The 23,066-nt window shown below is 40.1% G+C and overlaps 5 protein-coding genes across 9 annotated transcripts in view; 1 reads left to right on the top strand and 4 right to left on the bottom strand.

Moving 5' to 3' along the window:
• Positions 1–4,738, bottom strand: part of LOC117570607 (supervillin) — a 172,472-nt gene extending 167,734 nt beyond the window's left edge. Inside the window, exon 1 of one of the 2 annotated variants that reach the window (XM_052004677.1) lies at positions 3,431–3,505. Coding sequence is in view for 1 of the 2 variants with exons in the window: in XM_052004681.1 (XP_051860641.1) it covers positions 4,606–4,686 (81 nt within the window). In the remaining variant the exon portion in view is untranslated. Of the gene's footprint in view, positions 1–3,430; positions 3,506–4,605 lie in introns of those variants that run through there. The other variant, XM_052004681.1, reaches the window with a different exon arrangement.
• A 560-nt stretch (positions 4,739–5,298) lies between these two features.
• Positions 5,299–13,102, bottom strand: LOC117570187 (WD repeat-containing protein 35). Its single transcript, XM_034251670.2, has 11 exons — positions 12,545–13,102; positions 12,376–12,487; positions 11,884–12,320; positions 11,377–11,542; positions 10,729–11,322; positions 10,560–10,663; positions 7,564–7,838; positions 6,889–7,503; positions 6,527–6,834; positions 5,691–6,468; positions 5,299–5,635 (listed from the first exon to the last, which is right to left on the bottom strand). The coding sequence occupies exons 1-11, from the start codon at positions 12,566–12,568 to the stop codon at positions 5,443–5,445; spliced, it is 3,606 nt and encodes a 1,201-aa protein (XP_034107561.1). The 5' UTR covers positions 12,569–13,102; the 3' UTR covers positions 5,299–5,442.
• On the bottom strand, positions 8,534–10,087 carry LOC127565564 (uncharacterized). The gene is made up of 2 exons (XM_052004687.1): positions 9,250–10,087; positions 8,534–9,193 (listed from the first exon to the last, which is right to left on the bottom strand). Exons 1-2 carry the CDS (start codon positions 9,974–9,976, stop codon positions 8,544–8,546), a joined length of 1,377 nt encoding a protein of 458 aa, XP_051860647.1. The 5' UTR covers positions 9,977–10,087; the 3' UTR covers positions 8,534–8,543.
• Positions 13,103–13,555: 453 nt separating the features above from the next.
• On the bottom strand, positions 13,556–15,553 carry LOC117571140 (uncharacterized). The gene is made up of 2 exons (XM_034253142.2): positions 14,690–15,553; positions 13,556–14,629 (listed from the first exon to the last, which is right to left on the bottom strand). Exons 1-2 carry the CDS (start codon positions 15,456–15,458, stop codon positions 13,950–13,952), a joined length of 1,449 nt encoding a protein of 482 aa, XP_034109033.1. The 5' UTR covers positions 15,459–15,553; the 3' UTR covers positions 13,556–13,949.
• Positions 15,554–16,147: 594 nt separating this feature from the next.
• LOC117569053 (glycerol kinase) lies at positions 16,148–23,065 on the top strand. 4 transcript variants are annotated; one of them, XM_034250059.2, is made up of 3 exons: positions 16,148–16,449; positions 20,846–21,472; positions 21,536–23,065. In XM_034250059.2, exons 1-3 carry the CDS (start codon positions 16,440–16,442, stop codon positions 22,642–22,644), a joined length of 1,746 nt encoding a protein of 581 aa, XP_034105950.1. In that variant the 5' UTR covers positions 16,148–16,439; the 3' UTR covers positions 22,645–23,065. The 4 variants fall into 4 exon arrangements, with proteins under 4 accessions (XP_034105950.1, XP_034105954.1, XP_034105948.2 ...); XM_034250063.2 differs by lacking the exon at positions 16,148–16,449 and adding an exon at positions 16,916–17,063; XM_034250057.2 differs by lacking the exon at positions 16,148–16,449 and adding an exon at positions 18,884–18,995.
• Position 23,066: the final 1 nt, after the last annotated feature.

Raw genomic sequence — 23,066 nt, forward strand, 5'->3', positions numbered from 1 at the left:
GCACATTTAATTTCCTTGTACGCAGTCAATGAGTATATAAGCAGAGATATACATATATACTTTGTATACAATCAGCCTATTGTACAGATATCTGACCAGACATACGAGTAGATATGCCAAGCAAAAAGTGCTGAGCTGCATAAACAATTTGACGTCAATGCCTTTCGACTATTAGAAAGAATCGAATGGAAACAACGCATCGAGAATTGAATCGAATCGAACCGAATATTATGGATGAGTTTAAATAGATGTTATGGAGGCTTTTCCGAATGAACGCTGCTAATGTTTTTATTTGGCATATGAAAATCTGCGGCGAAAATAAATCAAAAAACAACCAAAAACGCAAAAAAAAAAAAAAACATAAGTGAATAGACCAGAAAATAAAATGAGGTATAGACGACTAAGAGATGCCCTGTTGAAAGCATTTAAATTTTAAGTTTATTGAAAATGAAAATGATAATAAAGAAGGCGGTAATAATATATATTTTTGTAATTATTGTTTTAAGTTTATTGAAGTCATCTCATAATATATTTGATATTAATATGTTATTTTTTATTTAGAATTTTTTGTTCACTGGAAAACTTTCAATTGACATTTTTGAATAAATAAGTCAACTAAAATTGTGTTTCAAAATAATATTTTATTTATTTATAATTGTATGTTTTCTCTAATTATATTGGCATTTGAAATGTTATATGTATGTATATTAATTATTATTTTATTTTTTATTTAGAATTTAATGCTTTATGCTTGTTATTCATCTGGCATTTGTAAATAAAGAGGTCGACTAATAAAATTGTATTTTGTGTTTAAGATTTCATGTTCAATGAATAACTTTAATTAAATTGGCATCTTGGAAGTTAGAAGATATATATTAGAAGATTTATTTTGAAAATATTAACTAAATTAGCATTTGTGAATGTCAGTTAAAAATATATATATTTTAGATAAATTATACCAATTATGTTATTTTAAGTTGAGTTGATGGAAGAACTTTTAATAAATTAATAAATGAGAAGTCTACTGTAAATATATTCAGTATAAAAATTGTATTTAATAACTCTTGCCAGATTTCAGACTAACTTTACATCACATTATGCTACCTCATTTGAGCACGCGCCTTGTCTACAGGGTATTCCAAAAAAAAGACATCAAAAAGCATTTAGAAGGCGCCTTGAACACTACGCAAATGTTAGGGCAGGATTTTTGGCAAAGGCCAGACGGCAGCTGTGTGTGTATGTGTGTGCTTGTGTGTTTGTAAAATTTATGACCTCAAGCATCTTTTTGGTTTACAATTTACACAGAAACAAGAAATATGCAAAAACTAAACTGCAGTCAACACTTTTTCAACCCCATACGCAACGCGCAGTTGGCCAAGAGAAATGACTCCACCAAAAGCCAACAACAGCTAACAAAGGGCGTCAAAGGGCGTTTGCCAGCAATGGCAAAAAAAGAGAGAGAGAATATGTTGGCCAACAAAATGCAACATTGAAAAGTGTACAAGAGTGCAAAGCAAAATAAAAGCAAATAGACTCGGGAACATATTTAGCTGCTGACCCTTAAAAAGCAATATTTGACATTTGTGCTCAAAAGATACATTTTACGAGCACACAAAAGAGTGCTGATGTTTTTTCTGTAGACATCAGAGAATACTTATGTCGTGCACTGTAGAAACTATTTCATGGGGGAATTAACTAAACCTTAGATCGATATAGAGCATTAAATTGGTAATAAAAGCATTGATTGTTAATGTTAATGTTAGCAATTCAATAAATACGATTGAAGAGCTTTATTTTTACATGTAGTAATAATACATACATATTATATTATAATTGAATAAATAATTCTGAGAAGGAACCCAAATAGACTCGTGCTCTGTAAAAACTATTTTATGGGGGAATAAAATATACCTTCGGCCAATAAAGTGCATTCAAAGATAATCAAATATAGCAATAAAGATAATGATTGTTAACATCAAGAATTCAATGTATGTATGTATACAATTGTTAGACTTTGACTTCGCATTCTGCAAATTGACATTTAAATTTACATATATCCAAATAAAGTAACCATTAAATATGTAATTCCATAAGGGAATACTATTATAGAATTATCAAGAATTTAATGAGACGAATCAAAGAAAAATAATAGAAAATTTTAAACTTTTGTTTATGTTATTTATTTTCTTGTTTGTATACTTAAGTGTGAGACTGTAGTACCCAATAAAGAATAATCTAAAAGTAATTTAGTAGGATTAAGTTATTTATAAGCTATTTCAAATTTTATTATATTTTTTTTTTTACACTGTTATTTCAATGAACCTCATATGACATCAATATTTTTTTGTTATTATCCATATTGGCTAAAATATTGAATGACCCAAAATGAAAAAACTGTTGAATTATTTAGAGCTGTTATAACTCAATTTTGTCTTAATAGTATTTTTCTATTTTAATCGTGTGGGTCGTAGTTGTATAGTACCATTTAGAGTAAAAAGGTATATTCAGTGAAATTATATATATATAATATATTATAGAATCACCTTCTGCACTACTTTCTAGAACTGAATCTGTTACATTACTTTAACAGCTATTGAACAATGTTAAACACCAGTCATAACATATGTTATTTAAAGACAATACTATAATGTTACCCTCACATTACCAGCTCTGTTAACGTTAACTCCTTTTAACTCATGTTAAGTCACCCCTAAACATCTGTTCATGTGATGCAACTTTTGCTGTTAACACTTGCATCAAAAAATCGCATCATTGAAGCAGATGCACTTGGTCTAAATAGGGTATTACACGACAAATTTACTAATGTTAACTTTCTTTAATAGCAATTGAAAAATCTTAACTTAAGAGAGATTCAATACAATTTTAACAAAACGACAAATTTACTAATTAAATCGAGAAAGAAATACAGTTCTGCAGTTCCGCCGTTAACGTTCTACTTAACAGTGGTCGTAGCTTGTCCGAAAAAATGATTTATTGTAGCATTCAATGCAAATTAGGCATATAGAACTTCTTGGCTGATGATGTTCATTTCTTTTTCAAATATATACATTTATCGCAGCGGCTTTTAATTGCCGAGGCATAGATCCAATTTTAGACAGACGGCAAAAAAGTGAATGAGAACTGGCAGAGTTCTAGATACGTTGCGGATAAAACAAATTGTGGCTACAAGTTGAAAGTGTTACGTCTGCCCAAATAGATGGATATATAGATTCAAAAAGAGAGAGAAAGAGAAAGAGACTGAGATGGAAATCAGTTCACAACTGATGTAACAGAGATATGGAAAATGTGTAGCGGATATGCGCAGCAAATGTTTATAAACAAAACATCGACCGGAATGAGGCCCATCAAGTGGTGTCTACAGGTGAGTGGAGATACTTCCAAAAAGTAAAGAAAATAAATGAATACTCACACTTATGGCGCGTACTGTAAAACATTTGAATGTGGCAACTCGCAAAAGTAACCCAAAACTTGTGTGGTGAAAACTATGTTCGAAATGCCGTCAGACAGTAAGTAAAAATCGTTGCTGCTCTGCTTCGTTGTGTTTTTATTTTTCTTCGACTTCTTCTAGCCGGGATTTGGTGTTGCTTTATTTTCTTTCTTTCGTTGCTCTCACTGATTAGTAATTTTGTTGTTGCCCCTTTGGGTTGTCACAGAAACACGCAACACACGACGCGCTGGGCCAGAGCACGATATTAAGAGACGACAACGAGTACATTATAAAGAGTATAGTAGTGAACGCGCGAAAACAAAACAAAAAACGCAATAAGGAAAAGTCAACTAGTATTGATTACTATGCGAAGTTATGCGGAGTCCGTCTTTCGCTGTCTCTGACCAATGTTGTGGCTGTTGTTGTTGTTGTGACAGGCCGTAGGGCTAAATTGTTGACAATCCAATTAGCGTTGAGCTCGCTGTGTCTGAAGAAGCCGCCGTTGCTTTGCTTTGCTCGACAAAAACTGTTTAACTGGGCGTATACGCAACGCACTTGCAAAGCAGTGTATTTCAATTGAAATATTTTGTAATTTCGATAACTCGTTTAAATATATGATTTTTCTTTATTTTTTTGGGGTTAACAGCAACGACCACGGCAGCAGTGAAAACGGCACGGAAATCGTATCGGAAAATCGTTGGAAAAACTAGCCGCAAACGCGACGCGACGCGAACGAGAACACAACTAACGTAGAACTGAATGAATGGACTTTGGGGGCAAAATGTTCGACCGGCCTAACACGAGTGGCGAGCGCTTTTCTTCTCACACTCGGGAAAAATTGGAAAAGAATGCTATTTTGGCCGCAAAGCAAAATGACTCAATGAGCAAACTGATGAGAGCGTGTTTCCTTTTAGTTTATAAAAATATCAAAATTCGAGCGAGGGTGGGCAACAGATCGCTGAGGGGGCTGCGGGGGAGGGAGAAAAGCTGCTAACGCTACGCCGGCGTGCGGCAAATGAAAGTGAAATGAGTAATGATTTCCGCTTTTTCGCAAGATTCAAGCAGATTGCATAGAAAACAAGAGAGAGCGAGAGACAGAGAGAGGGAGAGCATGCAAGTTGTATAATCTGTTTGCACGTGGCGCACAGTGCACTTACCTTGACAATGCAGCATTGTAAACAGCTGTTGCAGCCTGCTCCCAGCAGCCAGTAGATGTCCTTGCAGCGCTTCCTGGGCATCCTTGACCGTATTGTTAACGCACGCACAACTCAATTTCGCATTACACCAAATTCACTTTAAGCACTTTTGCTAATTTGCACTACACTTTAAAAACGCAACAACTTTTTGGCGCCAGTTGTGCCTCGCGCCTCACGAACGATTTGTTGTTGTTGTTGTTGCTAAGAAAAGCCGCTTGGCCGCCGGTATTGAAAAAGCATCACTTACCTGAATTTTATGTTGTGCGCTATGCTCTACACCTACGAATACGTAATTTAAGCCTATTTTAACACATTTATCACTGCAAAAATGATGCGCGCCGCACCAATAATAAAAAAAGCAAAATAAACAGCTGACAATCAATCGCAGCATGCACTTTTTGTGGGGCGGAGGGGAACTTGGGGGTTTTGAGAGATACCGTGCACCGTGTGGGATTTCAACGGCGCCGGAGGCACAGATGTGACGCGAACCGTTTAATTGCCACTTAGAACACAACACGAACGCGCATACTTAACGTTTTTGGCGATTTCAAAAAGTTTATAATTAATAAAATCAACAAACTTTGCGCAGTCGACACTTGCAGCGGGTTGGCAGCAACGCGGCTGCTTTTGTAGTGTTGGTTAACGGGCATTCAAAACACGGGGTTGCAATTCGTTCGTCAAGTGAGTAATTTCAAAGTGCCAAGTTTATTGACAATAGGTGGCGCTACAACTAAGACAAACGCAATCAGCTGTTTTTCTAAGGCTGTGGCGCCAATTACATTTATTTGAATTTAGTTTTTATGTTGCTACAGGAGGTGCTGCAATTGGGCTGTGACAAAGCGGGCAATTACGATGACGTGTTATTTCCATGGGTGATGCACAGTGATGGCAAGTGGAACATATCCAAATATTGCTTGTCGGCTGTGTAATGGGCTTGCCAGAGGAAACGCAACCCGGAAAGCGGGCACCACACTCCATGCAAGAAGGTAAACTATGGGATAGAATTTTATTTACTAACAGTTTTAAAAAGTAAGGAAGGTACTTACTTGTCGGGCACATTCTCGGCACAGCCATAGCACACCACCGTATCCACTTTGCTATCCTCGGGTTCGTTCTTCGAGAATATATTCACCGCTAGCTCCTCGTAATCTTGCTGTATCTTTTCGGGCAGATAGTCAAGCGATTCCAATTTCATAAACGCCTTTGAGCAGATGTCAAACGATCTGTCCGCACAACTAGCCAAGGCCATCAAACTATAAATATCCTCCACCGGCAGCACATCATCGTAATCTCGCAGCCGCAACGAAGTGACCACCGCACTGTGCATGATGCCAAAGCGCAGCTGGCGTTGAGCTAAGAGCATATAATGATAACCTTCAGCACAGTGCCAAATGCGCTCAATGAACGCCGCATCCTCCAAACTAATTGAGTCCAATAAAGTATTCCTATCGATAGCATAATCCAATTGCGGCGTTGCCACCGACTTTAGATGATCTTCGGCTAAGAGTGCAGCCAAAATATAGATCTTCTTGATGCGCAGCATGGGTGCACGTTTCTCCACCTCCTGCTCTGCCAGCTTGCACAGCAAACGAGCTGCATCCAAGTATCTGCACGCTTTGCGTTGCAGCTCAATGGATTCGGTGAGACGTCCTTCGTTCAGCAGCTGTGCTGCGTGTTTGCTGAGCAGCGTATTCACCTCTGGCATTTGATACTTCTGCGCCAGCTCCACAGCTTGTCCCCATTGCCGCAGATTAACGCAGGCATTCACAGCGGCCTTTTGATCGCCAAACTTGAGATAAGCTTGCACAGCTTCGGAGCACATGCCTGGCAGGAAATTGAAGTTAAGATTTAGTGTGTTAAGCTAAGCAACTCTTCAACTCACCCACGGAGACCAGCATCTCAGCCAATTTAGTCAACAGCGGACTCTTCTCCGGCAACTTGTCCACGCATTTTTCCAGCTCATCAAACAACTCCAGATGATAGAGCGCCTCCATATAGCCCTCTAAATAATGTGACTTTTCGTAGTATTCCTTGGCGCTCTCCCACGACTTCAGATTGGCAAAATGATGGCCAATCTCCCGCCAAGCTGTTTCCATTTGCTGGTCCGAAACACCGGCGCCGCCCATGCGATAAAGCTGCACAACACGAAACCAATCGCAGAGCGTCATGCGCAAATCAATAGCCAAATCCCTAAAGTAGAAAACGTTATTAATCTATTCAAGACCATTTAAAGTTTCTTCTCACCTGCGATCTGCATCCATGTACAGCTTTTCAGCTTCATCGAACTCCCCATAGAAAGCAGCAATCTCCGCACGTTGAAGTACTTGCGAATTGATGTTGCGCAGTCGCTTGATCAACTTAATGCCCGGATAATTGGCACAGCGCACAAACGCATTCTCCGCCGTATCCAGCTCGAGTTTCTTGAGCGCCGACTCGGCAAGCAAACGCCACAAACGTGGATGCGGATTGTCCTCAATGAATTGCTTGGCATCTTCGAGTCCCACATGCTCCAGCAGATCGTCTGTGTCACGCAGCGACTTCACACGGAGTTGAATTAAATGCGAGGCATTCTGCAACTCGCCAATGCTGATGATGTCGTCCAGCAGCACGCTTGTAATCTCCAAATCCTCAAAGGTGCAAATATAGCCAGAGCACGAGATCGGTTCCTCGGGATCATTGCCACGGAAAATATACATGCGTGTCTTCTCCATCAGCGCTAGCAACAACGGATTATCCTTCGCCCAACTCACCGCCCAAACATCCTTGCGTTCCACTCGACTGAAATTAAGTTGCGTCTCCCGATTATCGTCCAGCTCCAGCAACGTCATGACTCCCACATGATCAATAATTGCAGCGCGACTACAGAAGATTTAAATTGATAATTTGAAGCAGAGCAAGTGCACCATAATTTAAACTTACGTGGAATTGCAATTAATCGCTATCTTGTGCACCTTTGAGTGCAGCGTGTGACGATTGCGAAGCGCCACATTGGCTACGCTGTATTCGTTGATGACGCCAGACTCACGAGCCACCAGCAGCAGCTTCTCTGACAATGCAAGAGCGCAGATGGGATCGTTAACACGGCGTTGTTGGCCTTGCAGCAGATCCTTGGCCAAGTCAACGCCTGTGGGAGTGTCATCGATGTGAAAACGTTTCTCTTTGCGGGCCTTGACGCCGTGTAGATTGGATGAACTCTGTGAATTAGAGGAAGAAGTAAAGGTATAAGAGTTGTATAGGAGTAGTACACTAATAATCCATACACTATGTATATCTATAAATTATAAAGACAAGTATATGTGTACTAGTGGCACACGAATATATATGTAAATCCATATATTATGGAGACAATATTGTATAAGAGAAGTACGCTAATAATGTACGAGTATATGAATATCTATAAATTCGAGAGGCAAGTATACATATATAAGATGTATAAGAGTTGTAGTAGAAGTAGACGGAGAAGTAAAAATCGAAGTAGTAGAGTATACGAGTGAAAGTAGCAGAGTATAAGAATCAAAGTAATAGTAATAAGTATTAGAAGTAGTGGAGTATACGAGTGAAAATAGTAAAAGTATTAGTAGTAGTAGAGTATAAGAGTTAAAGTAGTAGAAGTAGTAGTGGAGTATAAGAGTTAAAGTGGTAGAAGTAGTAGTAGAGTATAAGAGTTAAAGTAGTAGAAGTATTAGAAGTAGTAGTAGTGTATAAGAGTTAAAGTAGTAGTAGAGTATACGAGTTATAGTAGTAGAAGTAGTACTAGAGTATAAGAGTTAAAGTAGTAGAAGTATTATAAGTAGTAGTAGAGTCGTAGTAGTAGTAGAGTGATGAATTAAAAGCAATTGAAGTAGTTTAGGTAAGTGAAGTAATTAAAATTAAAAATATTATTTTAAAACTTTTTTATTTTATTGGCAATACTTTCTGTGCACCACAAAAGTGTTGAGGAACATGTAAAGCACAAGGATCGCGACTGAATTGGAAGTAGATACAAGACTCAGATTGAGATACAAATTAGCCAAACCCGTCCATGCATTAGCCAGCAAAAAGAACATCAGTCCATGTTGATTAACCGATTCGCAAATAGTATAAGTATACACAATTTCTTTGTCCCTTTTACAACACACAGTTGTCTCCTTCAAGGTTTCTTTTTCGAATTTCTTGACGGGATAAACTGTGTTTATGACGAACTCAAAGACAAACAGACAGAGAGTGAACATGCTCATATAGATGGCAAACATCCAGCAGACATAGCCCAAATTGCAAGTGACGCGACAAATGCCCATCGTGTGGCTACAAATAAAAGTGAGTGACCAGCCAAGCAACGATAAACGATACGCTTTCCGCAGCTTTATGACCATCTCCTCATAGCTGAGCAACGCTTTAAGTCTCCACCATTTGCTGACATGAATGGTGATCAAATACAAGGCCACAAAACCAGGCACAGAGAGTGGACCCTGACGATTTAACTGAAAGAGTGTCAACGGAGGTTTCTTATCCGTTTGCACGTAGTCGGAGATGCCGTATAACAAAGCGTATTGATGGGCGAAAAGCAAAGCTGTAGGTGTGAATGTGAGATTATGATGAATACAACGAATTCAAGTCTCTACTTACTAACACCCATGGGCAGCAACTGTGCATCGCTGCTTAGTTGATAGCCGCATAAGCTGCCAAAGAGCTTGGTAAATCCCAAGATGAAAAAGGCATTCAAATGGCGACCGTACTCCCGCTCAGCTAGATGATACTTCAACACTATGACGATCAGAGTCCGAATGCTGCCGAAGCAAATCAATGGCAATGCGGCACCAAAAACTTCACTTTGCATCTCGGCTTTAGTCTTAGGTCGACGGGAGACAAATGCCATCGAAGCCACAAATAATCCAATCCCCGTATCCATAAGCTGAGCACCAAAGAATTCACTTTTGCTGTATGGTCGATAGAAGCAATTGAAGTCAACAGCCAGTATGCAGACAGATGTAATCAACTGAATCATGGATCTCATCACGGTTAAGAATTGTGGACGTTGGCCAAGTAAGAATACCGAACGTTCCTTGGCGCGTTGCAAAGAACGTGTCTTCTGAATAAACCAAAATGCCAGCAAGCTCATCAATGCCACAAAGTGACCACTGTAATCGCTTGCAATGGTCACAAATAAGACAGTGGGCAGCACAATCAAGGTAAACTCCACCAGGTAACACAGATTTGGTTTAACTCGCATATTCAGTAGTTGTGTGGCAAGGCGAGCCAACACAATGCCCCAGAAAGTGGTCAAGATGACCACGAAGGAGCCCAAAGTGTCATAATTGGGTATCTCAATCTCAGTTATGTTCAATTTTTCCATGACTAATTAGGGAAAGCAACGAATTTTCCATAAAATACAGCCTCACAATCCTAGGAAGATTTTGTAATAAGTGTTTACTGATGACTTTAAACGAAATGTTTCTTTGTCTGCGCAAATGATTTAAAATTTTAGTTTATATAGAGATTGGAGGTAAAACTGAAGCTATAAGCAATCTATGAGCAAATTCAGCAAAACTTTCATTAACGATCTAGCATAATTGAATAACAAAATATTAAATATTGAATTAAATTGAAAGCAAAGAAGCGTGGGTCTAACCTAAGAACAGCAGTGTATTAATTTAAATTTATGAAAAACTTTCCTTGACTTATAGAACATGAACTCAACACTAAATAGCCCTAAGAAGAAATTACGATAGGCTGTCAGTTCATACTATAGAATTTTAAAATATGGTTCTTCCCTTAAGACTGAATTTCTGAGACGATAGTAAAATTTTCTCTACACAAACGACACAAACGACGGAGCTTATAAACAGATGCTTTTAAAGACAATCGAAGCATTTACATATTGAAATCGTATTCGACATGTTGTAGTCATAATTTAGTTGACTTCTTATAGCACTTACCTTAGGAGTATGATAGTGCCAGATGAGTATCTCGTCATAAGAAGCAATGGCCACATAGCACGAGTTGATGCCCACAAAGCGTGGCTTAATATCCGTATACTTGGCTGCAATCCAAAAAGAATAGAACTAATTAATAAACGAAGCTGCAATCAGATCCCATCAAGCTTACAGTCCACTGTGGTGCCAATGGAGTTGCAGAGCAGCAGCTGATAGACTCTGTCATCTGGCGAAGCATTAGCGCGTCCCTCCAGCGTGCTTAATGCAATCTCCTTGATGTTGCTGCTGACACATTCCACGCCCAGCACACAATGCTCATTGCTGGCTGCCAGGCAAAGTGTTGGCTCCACTTCCTTGAGAAAACTCTGATTCGAGACAGTGTTCCAAAAGGTAATCACATTCATGGGCATTGCGGTGGCGCTGCTTGTGGTGCTGCTGCCACTGTGATTGTTGCTATTGAGAAACACAACAGTCTTCTCAAAGTAACACCAAATGTAGTCCGGTCGAATGTTGGCAAAGTAGATAAACGAATCCACAGCCATGGCAATGCGCAACGATTTGCCCTCCCAACTAAGCGAGGTGATGTCGCTTCCCGGAACCTTTAAGATGCGGTAAATCCTGCCGAGTGGCGAGTAAAAGCAGACCTGATTTGTGTCTCGCAGCGGCGTTGCAGCCTCCAATGTTGTGCCACATATGGCCAAAACGCTGCCATCGTGATTCCACTTGGCATCCACGTTTCGCATGCCGGTGTCAAATATGGCAGGAGCTGAAAATAGCATTAAATATAGAGAAGAGAACTTTAAATTTGTATTTTTTTTACCGTCATCATTTTCATTGCGCATGATTTGCACCTTGCCATTCTCATAGCAAATGGCGAGCACGGGACGATTGCGATTATTCACTGGACGTCCACTGAACCAACTGATGCTGGCAATGCGCTGCACGCGTCCTGAGCTCAAAGTGATGCACTTGATGCCCACCTTCATCTGCAAACAGAAGAAATATACCAGATTAACATACCAAACAATACTAAAATATACCAAATGAGATAATCGGTATGTTTATATATGTATTACTACATTGAAAATATACCATAGAGCACTAAAATATACCAGGTTATCGGGTAGTTTTAAACAATTTCAAATACAATTAATATTTGCCTCATAAGTTTCTTTTTTTTAGTTGAAGTTGCCGAAGATGTTTTATATATAAATCGGAAATACCTTCATCTACAAGTTATATTATATTTTCTTTGTGCTCTCAACTATAAAACCCTTCTACCCTAAATGTTGTGCCATATATTTAACTAAGAAGCTACCCAACTCACCGCAAAGTTGCCTTGATTGTCGTACAAATGACACTCGCCATTGGCCAGCGCAAAGAGTATCAATCGATTATCTGGACTCCATTGCACGCCCGTCAGATGTGTGTTCTTCAGCTCCTTGCCAAAGATGCGATTGCCATCGACTGAGCCAACAATTATGGCGCCATCCTCGTAGACAATGCAGATCTTGGCACCATCCGATGTCCAACTCATGCCGGCCACAGTGGATTTCTTGCGATCATTGGTCATCTCCTCGTACCAGGCGCTCTTGTAGAGCATCCACACCATGATGACGCCATCCGTGTCCGAGGATGTCAGCTTCTGTTGTGCATCATTCCAGGTGACCACTTTGACGGACTCTTTGTGGCCATCAAGTGTTTGATTCATCGACAGATTCGAAACAGCGGCCAGACCGCCTTTGCTCTGTCCATTATTGGCAGCTGTAATTGGTTCATTAAAGTAAATATACCAAGAGAGTCAGTCTTTAGTTCTCACCCTGATCTAACTTGAGCACCTTGAGCAGCCCCTCGCTGCCGGCAACGGCAATGTAGCCTTCCTCCTTGTTCCATGCAATGCAATTCAACTTTACATTGTTGGGAATAGCAATCTAATAAAATACTAAATTAATAAAACACTTCATCGAAGCAAATGCACTTGAACTTACCTTTTTACTCAGATAGACAAACATGTTTGACCTGTTTTTGTGTTGTTACGCTTTCTTACCAATTTCTTTCGCTGTTATTGCCACTTGTTTTGCTTTTGTTTTTCACCTGCGTTGCGTTGCCATGACAATTGGATTGTTTACATTTTCAAATGATGCAGGTGCGCTTGCGCTGTGTGTACTTCTTTAGCGTTGCTCATAGCAACAATAATTAACCACAATTTATATTGCACATTTATATTATAATTTTAATTTACTTGTTGTTGCAGTCCGCAAAGACAACTGTTTCACGGTCAAGGACTTCAAGGCGAACAAACTGATCTACTTCGTTCTGAAACAGTGTTGCCATATTTCTTCAACTGGATTCTAGTCGGTGAAGCTCATTCACTCCAGAATTGGTGGCAACTCCGCTGAGCACAGCTCAACAAAAATGAACCAGTTCCTTTGAAGGTGCATTTTAACTTCTATGAACAAGCTCCTTGGAAAATGGTTCTTAAGAACGGATTTGCTGGCAACCTGTTGCCAATTGCAATTTGAATTGTAACGGTCTCTCTAAACAAGGAAAACAATTGAATCCATTGTTTTGCCTTGAAAAAGTTAAAAAAAAATTCTGATTCAAACTGAGCAACAATTGCTATTTCACTCAGATCATATTGTAGATGCGCATATTCTATTAATGACGTTCTATTTATTCATTCTCAATGCAATTTTAATAATTGACTTACCCAGTCATGCATGATAGCTCACATATTACTTGTGCAGCGTTGCAAAATTTACATTCCATGCGAGCGTCATGTTAATTGAACTTAGCAACAGCAATTGCACGATATAAATGATACTCAATAGTGCGAGGGTTGTTATCAAGTAAAAAAACAAACTACTATTTATATCATAAATATCAATTGATATTTGCAAAAAGCACACTTCAGTCTACCTATTATATACCTATAGTCATAAATAGTGATATCGTTATCGCAATTCGCCATTGGGTACGTCATTTTTATTTGGAAGCTTAAGTTATTATCAAATCAACTTCAGTTATTATCAATATGTAATTATGAGCTTGCCGCTTCATATCATTAAGAAACCCTATGCTTGGCTTATCGGCGACTTAAAAACTCTTAGATACTACAACATTCCAAATACGAAAAAAACTTTTTGTGTGATCAATCATTTTACAAAAAGTGACCTCATGATAACTCTTTTAATTTAGTGACGAGATTAGATAGAAATTAACAGACAAACTTATTATATTGACATAGTTTTTCTTAATCAAAATATTGAACATCGGTACAAAATAATAATACCCTTTGGCAGGGTATCACAACCACCTCAATGTGTCCCCATTTTGTTTTTGGGGAACAGTCATCCACGGCGTTATCACAGCATAAGTAAATAAACAACATTTCTAGGCAATACGTATACGCCGCATGTACAGCTGGAAGACAACAAACGTGGCCAATAGCATATAGAGCAATAAAATAATGATGGAGGTAAAGTCCGATCGATCTTCAGGTGACAAAAATATATTCACACCGCCAGTCAGCACATTAGCCAGCAGGAAAAAAGTGAGTCCATTCATGTTGAGTGACTCACAGATGAGAAAAACTCCGCTACTTTTATCGGGTGATGCTGTTCTGACGTTGGATGAACCCTTCTCTAGGCTCTCCACCAACGCAATCGATGTGTCCAGCGGCATTACGGTGCTTATAATGAAATCAAAGATGAACATCGTTAGCCAGACCATTGTGCTCGTGATGGCAATCATCCAGAAGACGTATCCCATGTTGCAGGTGACACGTGAGATGCCTACAGCATTGGCGCCTAACACCATGAGCAGCCAACAGAACAGCGCAAAGGCGCCAAAGTAACGCAGCTTTCGGACCATTTCCGCATAGCTAAGCAGCGACTTTGCCACAAGCCAGCGACTGAGATAGATGGACAACATGTAGATGCACACAAAGCCGGGCAGCGAGAGCAATCCTTCGCGATTGGCGCTCAGAAAACTGTTGCGCTCCAGATCATCATCGATCACATAGTCCATGATGCCGCCAAAGGACAAACCCAGTTGATGGGTCACAAGCAAAGCTGCCAGAGTAGAGTTGTTAGTCTATATCTTCGATTATGATCAACAGCTTAAAAACTTACCGAATGCCAGCGGCAGTAACTGAAAATCATTTCGGGGCACAAAGCACAGCAGACTGCCCAGGAACTTGGTAAAGCCAAGCGTAAAGAAGGCATTCAAATGCTTGCCATACTCGCGCTCATCCTGGCCATAGCCAATCAGCTCCAGCGCCAACGTGCGTGCAAATCCCAACAGTATCAAAGGTAGCGCCGAGTGCAGCAGACTTCGCTTGAGATCGGCGCAATTGCGTGGACGTCGCGACACCAAACCCATGGTGACCACAAACAGACCGATGCCCGTGTCCATGAGCTGAGCGCCAAACAGTCGACTCTTGCGATACGGACGATGGAAGCTCTCAAAGTCGATGGCCAGTATGCAGATCGCCGTAATCAGTTGGGTCAATGCCCGCACAATGGTCAGTACCATGGGCCGTTTGCCCAGATCGAAGTGGGCTCGACATCGCGCCCGAGATAGTGAACCGGTTACCACAATGAGTCCGAGGAAAGCAACAGTCACAATGCCCACAAAGACTGCACTATATCCGCTGGCCACCGTCACGAAAAGAATCCCGGGCAGGACAATCAGCGGAAATTCGGCCAGGTAACATATGGTTGGACTGTACCGTGTGCAGAGGCGATGAGTGGCAACGCGTGCGATTACAATGCCTGCAAATGTGGTCAATATGACCAGCAGTGACGTGAAGCCCCGATCGATTGATTCCAACACACGCTTATCGTAATAACGCGGTTGTGTGGTGTCGAGGTCCAACAGCGTGAGTGGTTCGCTGGCCATGGCGATTGCCGGGATACTGCTGGTGTCGCATGGCGAGAGACCCAACCAATAATCGTTGACGAAAAACGGATGGCCAACTAAATTTCTGTTTGTTATTGATAAAAACAAAAACCTACTAATCTATGTGCATTGCGCATATATAGTACTCACATAACGCTGGCGCATGATAAGCGCAACGAAGCCTATGAAATCCCACGCAATAAAATAATAAAAATTTTTTCGCTTAAGCGCAATTCGTTTTTGTGTTTGTGCCTCTGTCGGTAGTTATAGATTAAAATGAAACATATTGAAAAACTGTTGCCGCGCTAAAGTAGTTCCCTCAGCAGTTGCACAACTGTTCTCTAACAAGAACGCAAGCGCACTTTTGTTGACTTTTCAGTTCAACTGTGTGACCAAAAACATGTTGATTTTTTCATTTCACTAGGTTCGCATTAAATGAACACTTTTTTGTTGACCAAATTGCTTAAGTGTACATCTTAAACTACTTTGAAAGATACTTAATTGTTAAAACAACTATTACAAGCACATGGTCTTCAAATTGTTTTAAAAATCAGTTAATTTTAAGTGTAACCTGCTTAGCTTATGCTGGTGCTATTTTTTGGTATATTTTTTGACGTAAAACTAGACTTTATTCTTATTGGACTTGTGGTCACCCTGCAGTGCAGCAAGAAAAAAGGGGCTCGTCAAGTCTGACTGAAATTTAAAATTGATAAAGCCGAAATATTTACTGAGGAACTGAATTACTCATGGTGCTGAAGGCCAATAAAGACCCTGGTTGCTACCAACGTGTGTGCAGCTTGTTGATGCATCTGCCACAAATATTCGTTATCAGCAGATAAAAGTATACGAAAGTGAAAATCGCGCGTTTGACTAAGTGTGTGTGTTTGCGAACCGGCTCACGTGTTGTTTTGTTGTTTATACCCGGCGCGTTGTAAATAAAAAAAAAGTTTGGGCGCCGCTATCGCGAGCAGAGCTACAAAAATGGAAAGATGTAAGATAATACATAGATAAAACATCGCTAATTACAAAATATGTAGTAAACATGCAATGAAAAGATAAACATTTATTTGGCTACAGTAGCGATGTGTGCCGTTGTGACGTCATCAGTGCAAACAAACCGACCAATCGGCATGCAGCTTTGAGGGGCTTGTCCATTGCCATTAGTATGCACACACAAACATACATATACATATACATATAAATACATACGTACTACATATTTGAATGTATGTACGTATTTGTGTATGTGGGTCTATTGATTTTTTCGTCAAGTTTCATCACGTGCTACGCGCCTACACATGCTGCTTTCACTGCCTCACAGCATAATCTCTCTCCCTCTCTCGCTCGCTCGCTCATTTTCTTATCGCGTCTGCTCTCAGTGAGATCAGTCGACGCCGTCGCCCACTTATTGCCCCCAGCCATCAATACGTTTGTGTTTCAGTTGAGTTCAGTTTGTCGCCAACGTTGTGAGCGGTCAGAACAACGCGGAAGTCAATTAAGTCTTTTAATGTGCATATTTGTGTGTGTCGTGCGACTATAATTATATTGTAAATTTAATTTACGTAACTCATTGCCCATTGGCTGCTGCGCATTGTAAATATATAAGTATGTGAGACTCGTGTGTACTTAACATGTAATTATAATTACTAGCGAGCATGTTTGTGCGCGTTGCGACATGTCTGCCAAGAGTGGCGCCAACTTACAGACTTACACAGACAATGAGTGTATTCACCTTTGACCTAGGCAAACTGATAACTACTTACTTTACTACGACTTGTTGCCACCCGCACAATTCTAAAGTATTTCGCTAACATTCTCGTCTCGTTATCAGGTAATCAGCATATGTTCGTGTCACAGCAATAATCAGAACAACAACGGGAATTCTAATTGTTGTAGTAATCGATGTCTTGTCATATGATACGATGACAAGCGACCAATGTGCTTACTCAGTGACCTTTGCGCCAACAAAACGAATGCTTACAATGCAATTTACACAAATGAAAGCAAACAGTTTGTTGACCTACCTGTTTATATACCCGATATATATATATCTGCCCTTAATCCCATCGTTGTTTATCTGTGATTTTGTTGTGCATTCGATTGTTCCATTAAGTAAATGCAATTCTGATGTATGCATGTATCGACTAGGAGATACCCTGTTAAATGCACAATTTTTATTCATATACCCCACTAGTCTAGTTTGAAAAGTTAGGATATTTTGTTGTTGATGTTTATGTGTCGCAATCTGATTGGTTATGCGATTCATTTTTTGTTTTCTTTTTGTATATTTAGCATTTTTTAACCTTTTTGAATTGAATATTAATGAAATCGCAACCGGCACATCAACGTTGCATAAAGCGGACTTAATTCCGTAAATTTCCATTCGACGCTACCGTAGCCACCAGCTATAAGATATTTCTGATACCAAATGAAATACCAATTTATTTATAGCTGCATGAAAAGCTGAATGAACGCACACGCACTTTTCACACACTCACTTCTCTGAAATAGAATTTTGTCTTTGAAGAAATGATGAAATTTCGTTTAATTATATGCTCATTATATGCAAATGTTCATTGTTTATCAACAATTTAGCATATAAATGCCATTGCAATTTATTTATACAATTTTCATTGAAAAACTGGCACACTGTTTGCTATAATTATGACAACAAGTAGTGCTAAACATTATAATAAATTTTGTAATTTATTACAACTAAGAAAAGTGCACAAAATTGCTGTAGTAATAAATTATACGAATTTAATTACTGTTTGACAAAAAATTTCCATGGAAAATTTGACACACTATAATTGTGTTAGCAACAGATAGAGAGAAAGAGAGAGAGAGAGATTTCTAATAATAACTTTAGGAATTTATGACAAAAAATCCGAATAAAACGCTACGATTGCAGTTGCAATAAACTGTCTAATTTATTTACTTAACTCGAAAGTAGTGCTTAATATTGTTGCTGACATTGAAAAGAGTTTGGCGCGAGAGCAATGAGAGCAATAAAATATATGATAGCTTATCGCGACTGCTGTTCGAGTGTTGCTCGATTTATGGCAGGCACTGTGTGCGTATGCAAAATGTGTGCTTGAAATGTCAAGGTCAGACAAACCAAGCCAAATTAACCCAGCCACCCACTTGGCGAGACAGTTTGCTGCCCCCAATCAGACTATATTCATTCCCATTCCCAATACCTAACCCAACCGGCTTCTAGCTTGTCTTATCAGCTGTTTTCCCCACCTTTAATCGAGAGACATTTCTTTTGTATTTCGCCTTCGTGTCGATAATCGCTTGGTTGTGTTTGTTTTCAATGCAGTCCGAAAGCTGTCTAAACATATATACAAATATGTATCTTTATCTGTGTATCGGTAGCTGCTTCTGTTGCTGTAAATGTATCGGTGAGCGAGCGCATGACACGCCTTCGTTTTGATAGCCAACACTTCAGTTATTTCAGCTACCTTTGCGAGACGTTCAGATACTTTTTGGCGCTTGACTTGAACGGATGTCGCGAGGGGTTTACCCAACAATATAGTAAATACGAACGCAACGTGTCTCGATCGATCGCGCACTCTCTCTTGCTCTCTCTCTCTCGTTCCAAGTGTATAGCTGTTATCATTCTTATCAAACACAACAACAACATGTATGTGAACTTAAAAGTTAATTCATAAAATGCCGCTGTGGCCATCATAAATTCAAAATAGATTTATAAGTTTATAAACATATATATTTTATGCTCGATCGCATATCGTTAATTGCCGCTGATCTCTTACAGACGCCTTATCAAAATACTGTGTGTGCTTATCAATTAGACGTGCTAACTACCTGATTAATCGCGGCTATTAACGGAAAATTACAAAATACACACATTAAAGCTCGGACTTATTGCTTGACTTTCAAATAGACTTTGACGCGGACATGAACTGAATTCGAACTAAGACGTGAACTCAAACACAGACTCAGATACTCAGAATCCGACTCAGACCCGTATTTGTTGTATTCGTACTCATTATTCGTATTCTCACTCGAGAGTCGCGCTGACGCATTTCCAGCTACAGCAAAAATCATTAAATTTTATTATGTTCATTGTGTTATTTTTTTTTGTGCTATTAGTTTATTGGATGGGCATACGCCACTGTAAATAATTGACAACACTCCATCATATGCTTCTAATCTACATAAATACTCGCAAAAAAAAACGTTTATTTGTTGTTTTAAAAATAACGCGATAACAAATATTTGGCAAAGCGTTCGAATGAGTGATTGTGTTTGTGTGCTTGTGTGTGTGTGGGAAGTGTGTCTGTGTGTGTGAGGAGGGCTCGACCGTAAAACGAGCAAAGCTTCGGGGCTTGCCTGCCCCCTCGAACAGTACAAAAGTCCAAAACAAACAAGTGTATTATGACAGTGTTGCACTAGCAAATACCCTAAGTTCAGTGTAAACAAACTGCTTACATTCCAGCTTGCTGATGCTGCAAGCAGTGCATTAACTGCAAAGCAGTTCGTTTTCATCTACGAGCTGTGAACTGCTTGTTTGATCTTAGTTGCTGAATTTTAAAATGATTTGGTAACTGTTTTTATTGTTAAACCAAAATTCAGCAATATTACACTGTTTTCTTACTATTTTTTGGAATTCATACAGTCAGATTTGTATGCAAGCTAAAAGTTAGTAGATTTTTTAAATTCTTTGAAAGTTTTTTCAATATTATAATAAAAAAAAAATAAAGGTCATAAAGTATGTTTTCCTAATAGCGTCTTTTGTATTTCTTATATTGTATGAAGTTTGACACAAATTATAAATTTAAAAATTATATCATTTCTCAAAGATTCTTTATTTTTAATTTTTATTGATCAAATATAAAACATAGTATATAGTATTATATAAAACACACATTTACATAGAAATTTTGGATAATTTGTCATTTTATAAATTTATAATTTTAATCAATACTTAGTTTTAAAACTGTTTTCCACTGCGATTGCAACAAGTCGAAACAACCTAATTGGGGAAAAGTGTGCAGAGTGTTTAAGAACAAATACAAACAGCTGCGAAATGTGTACTGCAAATTAATTAGCGAAAAAAGTTTTTAAGTTAAGATCGTATCGCATTTAGTGTGCATAGAGGGAGAGAACAGACTTTTCTGTATTTCATTGTTTTTTTTTTGCAGGTAAACTCATTTGGACTTTTATACCGATAACAATTTAACGATACGTCGCGTTTTCTTATCGCAGTGGCGTCGTCTCTGATAAGGACACAACACTGCTATTTTCGATTTCCGCAATAAAAACTATTTTTATGTAATCGCCGCGTTAATTGCTCTCAACCTGAATCTTAACCCATGGCTAATATGCATTTATATTCAATCTTTTTTAATCCATCTTTGCAGTCAGCATGTCTGGCATCAATTTACCATCGTCCAGTGCCGAAGTTCCGTTCCGGACAAGTGAGCAGCGCAAGATGTCCTTCAGCGAGAATCCTTGCGGTCTCGTTGGCGTCATCGACGAGGGAACGAAAACCATCACGTTCTCCGTGTACACAACGCCCGACTTCAAGGAGATCGCGTCGCACAGCGTTGAGCTGAGCATTATTACGCCACAAGATGGTTGGTACGAACAGGATCCCATGGAGATGATGAACTCGATCAATCATTGCGCCAAGGAGTCGCTCAAAGAGATCGAGAAGAAGGGCTACTCGGTGAGCGATATCGCAAGCGTGGGGATTACGAATCAGCGTGAGACGACAATTGTTTGGGATGCGGTCACAGGCAAGCCGCTGTACAATGCCATCGTCTGGAAGGATATTCGCACATCGACCACCGTCGAGAAGATACTCGCCAAGGTGGGAGACCCGAATCATTTCAAGGAGACCACAGGCTTACCGATCTCTACGTATTTCTCGGCGCTGAAGATCAAATGGCTGAACGACAATGTTCCCGCAGTGAAGCAGGCGATCAAAAAGAATCGCTGTAAAGCGGGAACTGTGGACAGCTGGATCATCTGGAATCTGACGAATGGTGAGTAAACTTCACTTTAATGATTCAGATACCATTCAACTAATTGTTATGTTTTTTTAACAGGTGGTCTGCACATCACGGATGTGACGAATGCTTCGCGCACGCTACTCATGAATCTGTGCACTCAGAATTGGGATCCTGTGCTGTTGCGCACCTTTGGCATCGAGCAAGAGATGCTGCCACGCATTCACAGCTGCTCGGAGATCTTTGGCAAGGTGACGAACGATCGCAGCGCCTTGCAGGGCATCGTCATCAGCGGCATTCTGGGCAACCAGCAGGCTTCGCTGCTGGGTCAGATGTGTGTCAAGCCCGGCCAGACCAAGAACACATATCGTTCTGGGTGCTTTCTGCTCTGTAACACGGGCTATCAGCCGGTCTTCTCGCGTCACGGCATGCTTACCACTGTGGCCTACAAATTGGGCCCCAAATCTCCCACTGTCTTTGCGCTGGAAGGATCGGTTTCGGTGGCTGGGCATGCGCTCTCCTGGCTGCAGAACAAGGTGCGACTGCTGCCCGACTCGAAGGAGGCGGAGAAGTATGCGGACATGGTACCGACGTCGGGTGATGTCTACTTTGTGCCAGCGTTCACGGGATTGTATGCACCATACTGGAGTCAGAATGCACGTGGCATCATCATTGGACTGACGCAATTCACGCGCAAGAATCACATTGTGCGTGCGGCGCTGGAGAGCATCTGCTTCCAGACGCGCGACATTCTGGAGTGCATGCACCAGGAGTGCGGCTATGAGATCAATAAGATCCATGCCGATGGCAAGCTGACCACAAACAATCTGCTGATGCAACTGCAAGCGGACACCGCTGGTCTGCCCATCTTTCGCTCTCAGCTGACCGACTCAACGGCCTTTGGCGCTGCCATGTGTGCCGCCCATGCCGAGGGCATTAATCTCTGCCGCTTTGAGCCCGAGCGACGATACTACGAGAATGTGCATTACGACACATTCTTGCCCACAACAACGGTGGCGGAACGTGAGGAGCGCTATGGCAAATGGAAACGGGCCGTGGAGCGTTGTCTGGGCTGGGTGATTAAACAGAAGAAGACCAAGACAAATACGGCTGCCTATCATCGAATGTTGTCTTCGCTGCCCGCCAGCATTTTCATCATGAGCAGCTTTGCCATGCTGGTACACTCGGTTGCCTCAGTCAAGCCATAGACAAGCTGCAAGCTGTTGGCTTTAAGCTCAAGCTGCCTTCTACTACTGTGTCCACCTGGAGGTGTTCCTTCTTAAGACAGGATTCCATGACGCGTGCATCGATGCTTTCGGTTGTGATATTGATTACTTTCAAGTGATTCCCCCCCTTAAAAACAAAATTGTAGATACTTAGTTGAAAGATGTTAAATAAGACAGGAGCACAAGCCTCTCTACATATTCCCTTGCCATCTATATACATATATATCGGTTTACGTACTTTAAAATACATTTATTGAGGCGTGTACTTATCTAATCGTCTGTGTTTCTTCTGTGTTGCATATTTGATTCAATTCACAATTGTACATAAACACAATATGCATTAAGTAGCTGTAAAGTAAAAAAAAAAACAAATTAATATATCTGTATATATATATATTTGTGTG

Source organism: Drosophila albomicans, chromosome 3 (assembly GCF_009650485.2).
Source record: "Drosophila albomicans strain 15112-1751.03 chromosome 3, ASM965048v2, whole genome shotgun sequence".
Lineage (NCBI taxonomy): Eukaryota > Metazoa > Arthropoda > Insecta > Diptera > Drosophilidae > Drosophila > Drosophila albomicans.

Coding starts and splice junctions, on each gene's coding strand:
- LOC127565564 (XM_052004687.1), bottom strand. CDS start 9,976: ATGGAAAAATTGAACATAACTGAGATTGAGATACCCAATTATGACACT. Junction 9,194..9,249: donor GTTGCTGCCCATGGGTGTTA/GTAAGTAGAGAC, acceptor TCACACCTACAG/CTTTGCTTTTCGCCCATCAA.
- LOC117570187 (XM_034251670.2), bottom strand. CDS start 12,568: ATGTTTGTCTATCTGAGTAAAAAG. Junction 11,323..11,376: donor GCGCAATGAAAATGATGACG/GTAAAAAAAATA, acceptor TGCTATTTTCAG/CTCCTGCCATATTTGACACC. Junction 7,504..7,563: donor GCGATTAATTGCAATTCCAC/GTAAGTTTAAAT, acceptor AATCTTCTGTAG/TCGCGCTGCAATTATTGATC.
- LOC117571140 (XM_034253142.2), bottom strand. CDS start 15,458: ATGGCCAGCGAACCACTCACGCTGTTGGACCTCGACACCACACAACCG. Junction 14,630..14,689: donor GTTACTGCCGCTGGCATTCG/GTAAGTTTTTAA, acceptor CTACTCTGGCAG/CTTTGCTTGTGACCCATCAA.
- LOC117569053 (XM_034250059.2), top strand. Junction 21,473..21,535: donor CATCTGGAATCTGACGAATG/GTGAGTAAACTT, acceptor TTTTTTTAACAG/GTGGTCTGCACATCACGGAT.